This window comes from Amphimedon queenslandica, unplaced genomic scaffold (assembly GCF_000090795.2).
Source record: "Amphimedon queenslandica unplaced genomic scaffold, v1.1 AMPQUscaffold_13384, whole genome shotgun sequence".
In the NCBI taxonomy this organism is placed as follows: domain Eukaryota; kingdom Metazoa; phylum Porifera; class Demospongiae; order Haplosclerida; family Niphatidae; genus Amphimedon; species Amphimedon queenslandica.
This window is the reverse complement of record NW_003546380.1, coordinates 154754-167967: the sequence shown is the minus strand read 5'-3', so window position 1 is coordinate 167967 and position 13214 is coordinate 154754. Positions and strand designations below refer to the sequence as shown.

The 13214-nt window shown below is 34.8% G+C and overlaps 2 protein-coding genes across 5 annotated transcripts in view; one reads left to right on the top strand and one right to left on the bottom strand.

Moving 5' to 3' along the window:
• Positions 1-3582, top strand: part of LOC109582424 (protein transport protein SEC31-like) — a 10474-nt gene extending 6892 nt beyond the window's left edge. The window contains exons 2-3 of the mRNA XM_019997125.1: positions 1770-2010; positions 2312-3582. Of these exons, the coding sequence (XP_019852684.1) occupies positions 1770-2010; positions 2312-2856 (786 nt within the window). The 3' untranslated portion in view covers positions 2857-3582. The remainder of the gene's footprint in view (positions 1-1769; positions 2011-2311) is intronic.
• A 3984-nt stretch (positions 3583-7566) lies between these two features.
• On the bottom strand, positions 7567-10601 carry LOC100634858 (uncharacterized). Of its 4 annotated transcripts, none has more exons than XM_003386895.3 (11): positions 10535-10601; positions 10221-10487; positions 8699-8986; positions 8554-8610; positions 8460-8498; positions 8268-8354; positions 8153-8185; positions 8030-8092; positions 7928-7969; positions 7823-7864; positions 7567-7776 (listed from the first exon to the last, which is right to left on the bottom strand). In XM_003386895.3, the coding sequence occupies exons 1-11, from the start codon at positions 10557-10559 to the stop codon at positions 7721-7723; spliced, it is 999 nt and encodes a 332-aa protein (XP_003386943.1). In that variant the 5' UTR covers positions 10560-10601; the 3' UTR covers positions 7567-7720. The 4 variants fall into 4 exon arrangements, with proteins under 4 accessions (XP_003386943.1, XP_019852686.1, XP_019852687.1 ...); XM_019997127.1 differs by having other exon boundaries at positions 8051-8092; XM_019997128.1 differs by lacking the exon at positions 7928-7969.
• Positions 10602-13214: the final 2613 nt, after the last annotated feature.

The window sequence follows — 13214 nt, the reverse complement described above, 5'->3', positions numbered from 1 at the left end:
TGAAATATTATGATTGCTTGTTCCTCTTAATTCAATATCTTCATCATTTTCTCAAGTGATTTTATGTTTAGGGCGATTGGCCCGTTTGTCTGTTAGGTCTACGCATTCAAAGAGTCTGAAAGAGAATGTGTGGGTAGAAACACAAGCACCTTCCATTTATGGACAGGAAATACTACCCAGTTTGGTATACTGTGCTCTGTAGGTGTTTGAACATAGCCTCTCTTAACGGACACTCTCTATAACATACACCTCCATTTAATGCATGTATATACATGTACATGTACAGTGTATGTACATGTACATGTACATTGAATATTTACAGTGTAGCTTCTCTTAATGGTCACTCTATATTTATGCATGTACATGTAGAGCAGACACCTCCATTTAATGGACAGCACCTACTAGTGTACCAATTACATTCCTTACTGTATAAAATAGCTTCCACATAAAGGATGCCTCTGTATAACAGACAAACTTTTGTACCAAAGTGGGTAAAAGCATTCATTATAATGTAGTGGTACCACTGTATATTAGTGTTTTTATTATTATTATTTATGCATAACTAGTGACAATATTTACAACTACAATTTATTAGTATAATTATAGCATAATGTCTCGGGGCAGTCTTCAATCTTCATGTATCGAAGTGCTGTGGTTCCATTTCATGGAATGAGTTATGCAATATTTTAACACGTTATAGTTCTTGTGGTTTGTGTTTTGTCAATAGATGAGTAGGAGTCTCTCACGCACACACGCACTGCATGATTTCAGCTTGGGGTCATATTGATAGAAGATATTTCTATATTAGGCAATGGCTCCTGTCTATGTATGCACATGATGTAATGTTTGTGTAACTGTGTATGAAGGGTGTGTGCGTCTGTGTTTGGGTATGTATAGTATCAAGAGTACATAATGCCTAACAAGAGAGTGTCCAACGGCCCTATTGAGGCCTGCTAGGCCCTGCTGCAAGTGCGTGGAAACTGTGGATTTCTAGGAAGTCACGTTCAGTATACTTCTGTATATTATCAATGATAATGTTGTTATAACAACACATCTGTATAAACATTGATTGAAAACTACTGAAACATTATGTACTCTTGATAGTATGTAGCTTGTGTTATTTGTCTGTGGTATAGTAGTAGCTCTTTTATTTTAAGGATTGTGCTAGTAGCTAGAGTGGTTCAATTTTACTGGTGTAGGATTAGGAGTGAGCTGTACTTGCATCAGATTAATACAGTACATGTACATGTTGGTACTATTGTGAGATTATGTTTGATGGTCAAAGTCCATACGTGTACTTATGTTGTGTAGATCTACTTTGAGCTGGTTCCGATTTTTTTGTGTTTTTAAAAGTTATTCAAAAAATTTTGGCCTAAGATTTTGTCATCAACTGTTACAAGATAATATTTAAAATAATTATATTTTCTGATGCATATTGCCATGTATCCATATACCTTAAGCCTACTATTATTTGCGTCTACTAATTTTAGCGAAATCAGCAAAAGTCATGTTTAGCGTTACTAATTTTAGCGTTTTTAACCAAATTAACTATAAATAATAACCATTATAATGAATAATAATTTTGGCGTCTATTTAATTTAGCGGTTTAAAGCTCTCTCGCTAATATAGCTAAATTTAGTAGACGCTAAAAATAGTAGGCTTAAGGTATTTATACTATAATATTTTGAAAATACATACATTATATTCTATTTATATATTCCAAATCTCCAAAATGATCTTATTTATAATTTCTCTCTTCTTTCCCGCAGTCTCAAGGCACCATTTGTCCCAAACTCTCTTCATTCTCTCCTTCCTCCAACAATAAGAAACCTTCCTCTCTGTTCACTGAGGCAACCACTGGTCACTCATCAGGTCTTTCCTCACACGACGAAGGACCAGCTGTTTGTAACGTTGTTGTTAAAACGGAGCCTGGCCTCATCAATTCTGATTGCTCTTTAAAGAAAGCCGCACCCACTACATGTAGCAGCAGCAGTACTCCAAAGGACGGAGGTACGTGTATATGTACATGTACATGTAGGGTACAAGATGATTTATTGGTGGGAGTAATATTTGGCGAATTTGCCTGTGGAAAGAAATTGGCAAATTTTGTATTGACGATTTTGTGCCGAGCATGCTTAGTTTGAAAAAAATGGTGAATTTTATATTGGCAATTTCTTCATAGAACCGCCAATCGCCAATATTAATTCCCCGCCAATAAATTATCTTGTACGCGGTATGTATTGTAATTATTTTGGTGATGTGATATGTGGATTGTAGTTTAAATACTTTTAAAGTCGCTGTATTTCTTCAGGTTCAAGGATTGGACGTATCAGACGTCACTCAAAAGAACTTTTAAAGAACCTCCAACAAGCCCCACCCACTTCCTGCTCAAACGATGCCTCCGAAGACGGCGACCTTTCCCTCAATCCGTACGACATCATGAACGGGAAAATGTGTGCCACACCCCTTTTAATCCCGATAGAAGAGACGGAGGACGAGACCCCAAGGACGACGCCCACTCTAAAGTCTCCACCCGTTACTTCAAAACGAACAACTAGGACTCCGCCCAGTAGGGGGCATGTTACTTTCGGGAGTGATACAATACTTAAAAAGGAATTGGACGAGTTTTCAAAAGTTATGAATTTTGTGGAAAAGCAGGAAAAGGCGAAAGAGCTGAGGGTAACATCCCCTTTTCTTCCCTCCCCTGTTCCCTCATCCCTCCCTCTAACTTCCCCTTACTCTATGGGAGTCCCTCAACAGAACTCCAATCATCATCTTGTCTCGCCACCTCCTCCTTACTCTGTCGCTTCTAACTTCCCCCCAGGACCAGGCTATTTAAGAAGCCCATTGTCCTAGTCATTACAATAGCTACGTCACTTCTCCCGACACGCCCTATTCTCTAGAGCCACGCCCACTCCAACACTTGCCCTCATCTACTCTCTCTCAGATCGGGAACCTCCTTTCTTCCCCGGTCTCTTCCACCGCTCCTTCACAGCCGCTCCCTAATCACATGTCGACGTTTGACTTTCCCTCTCATCAGCCTGCCCCACCCCCTCCCGGATATCATCACCACGGCAACGGGATGTTCCCCAATCAGATGTACCCCGTCCCCCATCACCCTCCTCCTCCTCCTCATCAGTCAAATAATGTTGTGTGGAACGGATACTCACCTGTTGCAGGACAGAAAAGGGCGTTGCCTCATGTTGGAGGAGATTACGTCACGCCTTCACCTAAAATGTCTCATTGTCCTTCGTCAATGATGAACTATCCTTTGGTACCCAATCAGCTCCAGAACCCCTGCCCACAATTTCCCCCTGGGGAGACACCCTCCTTTTCGCACCTTTCTTAAATATGCATGGCCCCCTTCCCTGTTTTTAGGTGATTGACATTTTAAACTATTATTGTTTATTATTATTATTATTGTTATTGTTATTATTATTATTATTATTATTATTATTAAGGCTTTATTAATTAATTCAGTATATGATAGTTTGTTATTTTCTGTTGTTTAATTTTTTCACTTGATTAATGATTCACTCTGCACTGTGTAGCACAGTCTAAAGACTTGTTTATACAACTTCACATGTTAATGCTCTATTGTCACTGCACCCTCAATTGTTACTACATTTTTTGATACATACTGATGTGTTTATGCTGTGCAGAAAGTTTGAACTAGTTTCAACTTAAAATTTTTGAGTTATGGCTATTTTTAGCCATTTTCTGAAAAATGTCTGTGCATGGTTTTTTCCGAAAAATGGCTCCAAAACTACTCCAGATTTTTATTACATTTTCTGATACATATTGATGTCCTTATGCTGTGTAGAAAGTTTGAATTGATTTCGACTTCAATTTTTCGAGTTATGACTTTTTTTAATGAGCTATTTTAAAAAAATACCCTGTACTATAGCCCATGGTTTTTTTTCAAAAATGGCTCCAAAACCACCCCAGATTTTTATTACATTTTCTGATGCATATTGATGTTCTTATGCTGTGTAGAAAGTTTGAGTTGATTCCGACTTCAATTTTTTGAGTTATGGCCATTTTTAAAATGAGCTAAAAATACCCTGTACTATAGCCCATGGTTTTTTCCAAAACTGGCTCGAAAATCACCTCGGATTTTTATTACATTTTTGATACATATTGATATCCTTATGCTATGTAGAAAGTTTGAGTTGATTCCGATTTCAATTTTTCAAGTTATGACCATTTTTAAAATGAGCTATTAAAAAAATACCCTGTACTATAGCCCATGGTTTTTTTTTCAAAAATGGCTCCAAAACCACCCCAGATTTTTATTACATTTTCTGATACATATTGATGTACTTATGCTATGTAGAAAGTTTGAGTTGATTCCGACTTCAATTTTTTGAGTTATGGCTATTTTTTAAAATGAGCCATTTTCTGAAAAATATCCTGTACTATAACCCATGGTTTTTTTTTCAAAAATGGCTCCAAAACCACCCCAGATTTTTATTACATTTTCTGATACATATTGATGTACTTATGCTATGTAGAAAGTTTGAGTTGATTCCGACTTCAATTTTTTTGAGTTATGGCTATTTTTTTAAAATGAGCCGTTTTCTGAAAAATACCCTGTACTATAGCCCATGGTTTTTTTTCAAAAATGGCTCCAAAACCACCCCAGATTTTTATTACATTTTCTGATACATATTGATGTACTTATGCTATGTAGAAAGTTTGAGTTGATTTCGACTTCAATTTTTTGAGTTACGGCTATTTTTAAAAATGAGCCGTTTTCTGAAAAATACCCTGTACTATAGCCCATGGTTTTTCCCCAAAATGGCTCAAAAATCACACCCAATTTTTATTACATTTTCTGATACACATTGATGTCCTTATGCTGTGTAGAAAGTTTGAGTTGATTCCGACTTCAATTTTTTGAGTTATGGCCATTTTTAAAATGAGCTAAAAATACCCTGTACTAGATCTATAGCCCATGGTTTTTTCTAAAAAATGGCTCCAAAACCACCCTAGATTTTTATTACATTTTCCTAACAACATAGCTGTGTTTTATATAGCCCACGGTTTTTTCCAAAAATGGCTCCCAATTCTATTACATTTATTGATGTTGTCAAGCTATGGTCATTTTAAAAATAATGCCATATTCTGAGAATGCTTTAAAGTGTGGGAGGTAAATCTAAAGTTTAGCATGAATCATTTTACATCATATTATTATGAATAATATGATGAATGAATCATATTATGAATATTATGAATCATATTATTATATCCCTCAATCCCTGCAACAATTGACTAAAACTAGTTAATATCTGCTTCAATAGTTCCAGTAAGGTGCCACGTGTGATCTCTATAAAATTGAAAAAAATGATTAATAACGAAAATATTTACTTACCAGGATAAAAACGGTCTAATAAAAATAAGACTTGGCCAACCAATACAATCACTAACAAGAATATTAAAAGAAGACACAAGATACGTCCTATAACAATAAAATATTAGCAGTTAGGAATTGTTGTTTAATTTTAAATTTTGTTTACCTAATGTTCTATCGGGGAAATGATTTTCTATATAAAACATTGACATTATACAAATTACAATCACACAAAAACTGATAATTTCTCTTGTATATCGTTGCCAGAAATTACTAACTATAATATACAGTAAAAACATATTAGTGAATTTTGATATTAAAAATATCCCATAACAATGCCCAGCAATTTAGTTATTAACTTCCAGTAGATTATTGTTACAACTAGTGCATGATAAAATTAGGCAGAAATAATCTTTTGTTCCGTAATTACATATGCTAGAATTGTGAAAAGCAGAATACCGATAAATAAAAAAAACGCTAATGTATTTTTTGATTTCTTTGAAATGTTGCAAATAACTAACTATAGTAAGTATAAGATACTAATTAAATTATGATTACTTGAAGGTGTTATGACTGGAATAATTTTTGGGCTTAGAGCACCTTTTAATGGAAAACTCAAATTTTCAGAAGTTGGCATTTGATACCAACTCTTCCACAGTAGTGTAAATTTCATAGTGCTTCTATTAAAATTTTGCAAATCCTCTTTATAACACTAATAAAATCAAATAATAATAATAAATACTTATAATACTTACAACAAGAGGATACTTTCCAACAACTTCCCAATTTTGAGAAGGATTAAACCATATATCCATGCAGCTCCAATTTAGTGCTATTCTCTTCAAATTTTATTACATCAAAGTTTGAATTTGTTGAGTTCTACATGAAAATAAATCTCAACAGTATGTGGTAAATTGTAACTTACAAAGAGTTCTAACCAACATTGACCAATCACATATTTGTACTCCCAATGATAATTAATTGAATAATTATCAGTATCACAATGTAATGATCCACAAAATGTAACTTCATCACTCTGTACATTATCACCACTGAAGTGGTCAGCTGAAAAGTAGACGTAATTTCCACTAACAGTGGCATTAGGAACTTCTTCAAAGATATAGGACATATTTCTAGTTGTCATCAGCAGTATAAACTTTAATTATTGCTTTTTCACTAGCATAATGTCAAATTCCTAGTTGCAATGGTTTAAGGAACTCCTTACTACTAGACAACCAATACACAGGGCTGGCAGCTGCCATAGTGTGATTATAAGGATAAACATAGGGACCAGCTACACTCAAACGAATATTAATAACAGAAAAGAGACCAGCTGGAATAGCATCAGGAGGAGGAACAATGATGAGACCAAATTCTTCTAAATGAAATCTACTCAATATGCCACCTGGTACAACAACATTGGCATGGTACTTCTGGTAACTTCAACGCCAGGCAGAGGAGCTATTGTATATAGTCATTATAGTTATATTCATGATGCATGTATAATCTTACCAATAAAACTGCTTTGTTCATAGTTTTTTTAAATAATAATAATAATAATAGCAAAGCTAATTGTTGAAATATTGTACAGTATTATAGACGGTGGTCGATAAAAAATTTAATATAAGAGAAGGAAAGAGAAAGTTTTAGGGGAGGGGAAAGATAGTTCCATTGATTAATTGTAGATGGATAAAATGAGTTTGAGTATGTAGATGTCTTGCAAGTGATCTGAGAAAAGTTGCCGTTATTATTAGATCGAAGAGAATAGCAGGAGGGAGCTTTAATTTGTAGAGGATGGAATGGGGTAAATGAAAGATTTTCTTTTATCTTAAAAAGCAGGACAATTTTAAATTTAAATCGCCAATGAGACAGGGAAGTAAGGTGAGAGAGATTTAGGAGATGATGGTATGGGATAGACCATGATTTGAAGGCTATTTTTAACTTGAGCCAAAATGCTGAACAGCCTCCAGTTGTGATGAGACTGTAGGAGGATCCCAAATTGAGGAAGCGTACTCCAAAATTGGCCGAACTAGTGTCACATATAGATGAAGAATAGTCTCTGTAGATAAATGCCTGTAAAAGTTGCGATAAATTAGTGCAAGGACTTTCTAGCTTTTTAAATTATAAACGATATGTGTTTGCTCCAGGAAAATGTAGGTGTAAGGATTAGGCCAAGATATTTATAGGAAAATACAGGATCAATAGGTGATTGATTTAGATAAAGGAGAGGAAGGGTATCGAAGACTGAGTGACATGAAAGAAAAAATATCATGTATTTTGTAAAAATAATAAAAGACAGAAATACAATCAATGACAATCCAGGTTGATCATCCTCTAATGGTTGGCTGAGATCTTCTGGTTTGTGACTCATTGCTTTTGCTGGTTTTCTGTCATATCTAGCTCTTCCTTTAACTCAGCAAATTCTAACACAATATTAAAAATTACGAATAATAAACTTTTAAACTATACCTTTTTTTGCAGCATCTAGCTCTTCCCTTAAAATAATATTGGCTATCATGGGAATGGTAACACAAAATTAAAAATTACGCCGAATAATAAACTTTTAAACTATACCTTTTTTTACAGCATCTAGCTCTTCCCTTAAAATAATATTGGCTATCATGGGAATGGTAACACAAAATTAAAAATTACAAATAATAAACTTTTAAATTATACCTTTTCTTGCAGCATCTATACCTTTTCTTGCAGCATCTAGCTCTTCCCTTAAAATAATATTGGCTATCATGGGAATGGTAACACAAAATTAAAATTTACGAATAATAAACTGTTAAACTATACCTTTTTCTAGAGCATCTAGCTCTTCCTTATCGACTAAAAAATTAATGGCAAAACAAAATTGGAAAAAAGCATTCAGATACATGTAGGATTCTTCAATTGGCTTATAATAACTTACACTCATCTATCTCAGAGGGCCATTCTATCTCAGAGGGCCATTCTATCTCAGAGGGCCATTCTATCTCAGAGAGCCATTCTTGAATCTCTATATCCAAATAAATTTTAAGAATTAGTATTATATCACTTATCATAATTGTATCAAATCTTTGTACTGACAAAATTTATACAAAAATAAAAATAAAAAATAAACCTTGTTTTGAAAAGTGACTTCCATATCCAGATGACGATGCTGTGGAATTTTTATGCAACTAACTGTAAAATACAAAATGGTAAAATTGAAATACCTCTATCATCAACTTCTTCAATGGAACTTGCCTGCTCTTGATTAAATGTTTTTAACCCTGAAGTGTAATGACACAATGACCATAATTTTACATTGAAGTGCACTTAGTACACAAAATTGTGACTTTCAATAAATTAATAGCTTACTGATTTGAGCAGCTACTGCTTTCTCACCAATTCCCTCAAGAGCATCACATAAAGTGGTCATTGTTGGTTTTCCTTTGGCATCAACATGATCAGCTCTTATTAACCACTGTGATAGACACTCTATGAGACAATGTTTTCTATTTCCATAATGATTAGCATCAATAACATCCAGTGTTTGCTGATATAATCCTAAAGCCAAACCGAGGGGTATCCATTGCATCGGTGGGAAGGAAGCTTCATTCAATGTGACAAATACATACTCTAAATCACTAATTTGTAAGAGAGGGCCTATGGAGTATTAGAGCATTAAGTTAATTTTTATTATTAGGATTATTTTGTTTATGATACCAATTGCAAAAATTATATAATTAATGCCTGCATGCTTTCACATCAGTGTGCAAGGATACTTTAAATTCTAGATTAACAACAATTTTTCATAATTTTACCAATTCAAAAAAATAAACTAAAGTATCATGCAAGGGCCTTTATTAGAATTTGGAAAAGAACTGAGCTAATCACATGATGCTTTTGACAAAAGTGTGATACTTAATTAATGCAAATCTGATCTTACCATTCTCAATTAGTTCGTCAATACGCCACAATTATTGGGGCGAGCCTGAGCTCGCCCCACTAAGGCGAGAAAGCGTTTGTTTGTTTGTACGGGCAGACCGTCTAACTATTATTAAAGTTAAATAGCTTAATCTTTATTGAAAGCGGGTGTGGCCGGTCACAATGATAAAATGGCGGCTATAAGCAAGTCTGAGCTTATTTTGTAGGAAACGGTCAGCTAGATAAGGCTAAACTGCTGTCTGAAACTTCTCTAGCAAGAATAAAAGTTGGGAAAGCAGATATACAGTCTTTTCCTTGGTATAAAGGATTCTGCTAAGGTGAATGCAAGTGAGAAAGCTGCATGTACTGTACTGCTATAGCTGCTTGCATCATGAGATCTATTCTAGGTGATGTTTCTTCTCTAGGAGCAAGCCTAGGTTAACAAAGCAGATATATAATCTTCAAATATGATTTGTTCAGTGACTGCTTCTAACTATAAGCAAGATATCTTTAATTTAAGCAAGATGACTACAAGATACTGAATTTAGACATGTGCAATTGCTTTGCTAGCTCATACAGCACATAATCTATAGCTTGCTTAGGCTCGCCCCTTTAATGTTTTACATTCGTCTAATAATATATAATTGGGGCGAAGCCCACTAAGATGAGAGTGAGTTTTTATGTACGGGCAGGTTGTCTAACTATTATTAAAGTTAAATAGCCTAATTTTCATTAAATGAGGGTGTGGTCAAAATGAAATAAAAATGGCAGTTATTAGCTCATTTGCAGTAAATGGTCAGCAGCATTCTACTAAACTGCTATTCAAAATCTTCTCTAGCAGCAAGGAAGGTCATACAGCACAACAATAGAGTTGCTCGTGGGCTGAGCCCCTTTAAATGTTTTACATTCTTCTAGTTATTATAAATTATAATAGTATTATTAAGAATAAGTGGCTTAAGCTGTCTGCTCATACCTTCTGGTCCTCCCAATCCCATCTCTTCAACTACAGTTGCCAACAGCTGCATTGTGGGTAGACCATATTTATCAACGTCATAACTCTGCTGGAGCCAAAGAATTAGACATCTTCTAAGACATCCTTTCACATCAAGAGGATTATAAGCTCTAACTGAATCGAGCTTTGGCTGACTGATGTGTAGCTTAAGACCTAGCTCACTCCATCTGTCCTCTGGAAAATTACTCCTCTCTAATTTAGTAACAACAAAATTTAGATCATAAATACCTATAAATGTATAATATAACAGCAACTGTATAAAGCAAAACACTAACTTAAAACAGATCTAGGGTCATCCATCTTCACACTAGTCTAATCAATTATCAGGTCACATGATTATCATGTGACCTGATAATTGATTAGACTAGTATCAAAATCAATTAAATTGATTTTGATAACTTTTCCAAATATTAATGTTAATATTCCAAAATGGCCCCAAAATTACCCCAAATTTTTATTACTTAATCTACCGACAGTTCTACTCCCTCTCCTCTTCAAAAACCCTTCTGTCCCTCTACACCACAATAGTTCGTCCTGTACTTGAGTATGGTTCTTCAATCTGGGATCCTGCCTCAACCTCTCTTTCCTCATCATTAGAATCAGTACAGCACTTTGCTCTGAAAATGATCCTAAAATCTTGGTCCGCCCCCTACACTGATCTTCTCTCCTCTCTCAACTTAAGTACCTTGGCACACCGTCGACAAAGAGCTAAGATCATGATGTTTTTAAAATAAATAATGGTCTCATTCACTCTACCCTTCCTTTGACTCAACACCCTCCCCCTCCTCCAATGTCTCTCCGTCATTACTGTCCTCAAAACTATGCCATCCCATTTTGCCATACATCCTCCTATCTACATTCCTTCCTTCCCTCAACTATAAAGCTCTGGAACTCTCTCCCAACTAAAGTAAAACAATCAACCTCAATCTCTTACATAAAATTTTATTTGGACAGTGAATTTTAATTCTGATTTATTAATTCATTTGTTTAGTCTCATTATCTCTATATTATTTAATTCTGTTCTATTTCCTACTCTTCTTTTTGTTAGCTTTGGCTATTTTCACATAAAAAAATTACATTTTTTGATACATATTGACGTCCTTATGCTATGTAAAAAGTTTGAGCTGATTCTGACTTCAATTTTTAAAGTTATGATCATTTTAAAAATATATTTTGCTTTTTTTCCAAAATGGCCACAAAAGCCCTCCCAATTTTATTAACATATGTGACCATAATTGACAAAAGGGCCCTTATGGCGGATTTTAAAATTGATCGTTATAATGGAAAATATCAACCTGTGAGTGCTTTGTTAGACAATCATTGTTTCTAAGTTTCATGGTAACTTTTTGCATCCTGTGGAGTAATTTTATGATAAATGGAGCTCAGGAAGTTGGATTTCTTAGGCTAGAAAGACAAATTTCACTACCCGCCATAAGGTACCTTTTGTCAATTATGGTCACATATATTATGCGTATTATGCAGCCTATTTGCATAATCCTATTGTGTGTTAAAAAATCTCTCTAAAAAGACAAGAAAAATTATGACAGTTATAAAAACAGAATATATCTTATGTTGGTTAACCAACATAAGATATATTCTGTTTTTATTATGATGTCTTTGTCACTGATAATATTCAGGCTACACAGGTTGATCATTACCACCATTGCTACAAAGTAACTCTTCAGCATCTCCATTATTATTCTGAGCATTTTTATAATTCTTATATTCTGCTTTAGCCAAACCAATAGTAATCCCTACTAGTAGAACAGGAATAGCTTGAGAGAGTGCACTCACCACCATGTAATTATCAACAGCTGCAAAGAGGACAACGTTGACATAAGAGAAGAAAAACAACATAAAAAATATGATGAAGAGCACAAAAAGGATAACTGCATAAGGTAAGTTGGGGAAGCTGATCTTTCCAGTCTCCAATCCTTCAATGGTGTGCACAATGGAAAAGAATACGGGGACCATTATGGCCAATAAAAAGATTATTTTGTTCAGAACTTCTAGAGGATTCACCAAACTAGCTATAGCTATGCCACAGATGTGGAAGCTAAGCAAAGAGGGCAAGAGTGTCAGGGTATTAATGACAAGGAACTGAACTAAGAAACTGAGAGGACATTTCATATTTCCAAAGCAAGACAGCAATTTTGGAAGCTCAATCAAGTTATTGGAGCGATAAGTCTTGATTGTCATGAAGAGCGAGAATCCAACATTAATGATGATCAGAGATACCAAAACAATGAAAGTTGAGACTGAAACTCCAATTATTACATTTGCATGTTTATAGGCCACTGCAGACTTAATGAAGTTATGAAAGTCAAGCCCTAACACAATAAAAATGCATCCAGCCTGCATGAAAATTGTAGCCCAGAAAATGCTTCCAAACAAAAGCAATTGCTCCAAGTTGAGCAGAAGCAACAAGACACAGAACAGAAACACACAGGACATAGAGGTAGTTGTATTCACTGTATTCTTTGATTACTTCAAAGTGATCATCTTCTCGATAAATGCTATGACCTTCAAACTGAGGATTGATAGACCTTGCAGCTACATAAGACCTCAGCTACAAGAAAACAATTATGATACAAAATATTTACTTTAAAATGCATGTAGGTGCAGTAGCTATACATTATTGTTGTGTAATTTTGCAGCATGTAGTGTTCAAGCATGTGTGCATTATACTTTGATAGCTGCATACCCAAACTGTAGCATCATTCAAGATGTGAATAGTTTCTTCATGATCAATTCCTTCACAGAAAGATGGAATCATAAGCCTGGACTCTGAGTGAGTGTAGTCATCATTGAAAAACAGAAGGGACATTCCTTCCAGTATCAGAGGATGCAAGTAAACCAGGACAGGAGAGCTAGACCAGTAGAATGTATAGTTTTCATTAGAGACAGAGTCATTGGTACTGTAGATCACCTTCACCCATAGTGCTGGGAAGTTGT

Bases quoted from the DNA above. Each gene is read 5' to 3' on its own strand.
- LOC100634858 (XM_003386895.3), bottom strand. From the start codon at position 10,559: ATGGATGACCCTAGATCTGTTTTAA. The intron at 10,488-10,534 runs GTTAGTGTTTTG...ATACATTTATAG, and splicing joins TGACCCTAGATCTGTTTTAA to GTATTTATGATCTAAATTTT. The intron at 8,611-8,698 runs GTAAGCTATTAA...ATTACACTTCAG, and splicing joins AGCAGTAGCTGCTCAAATCA to GGTTAAAAACATTTAATCAA.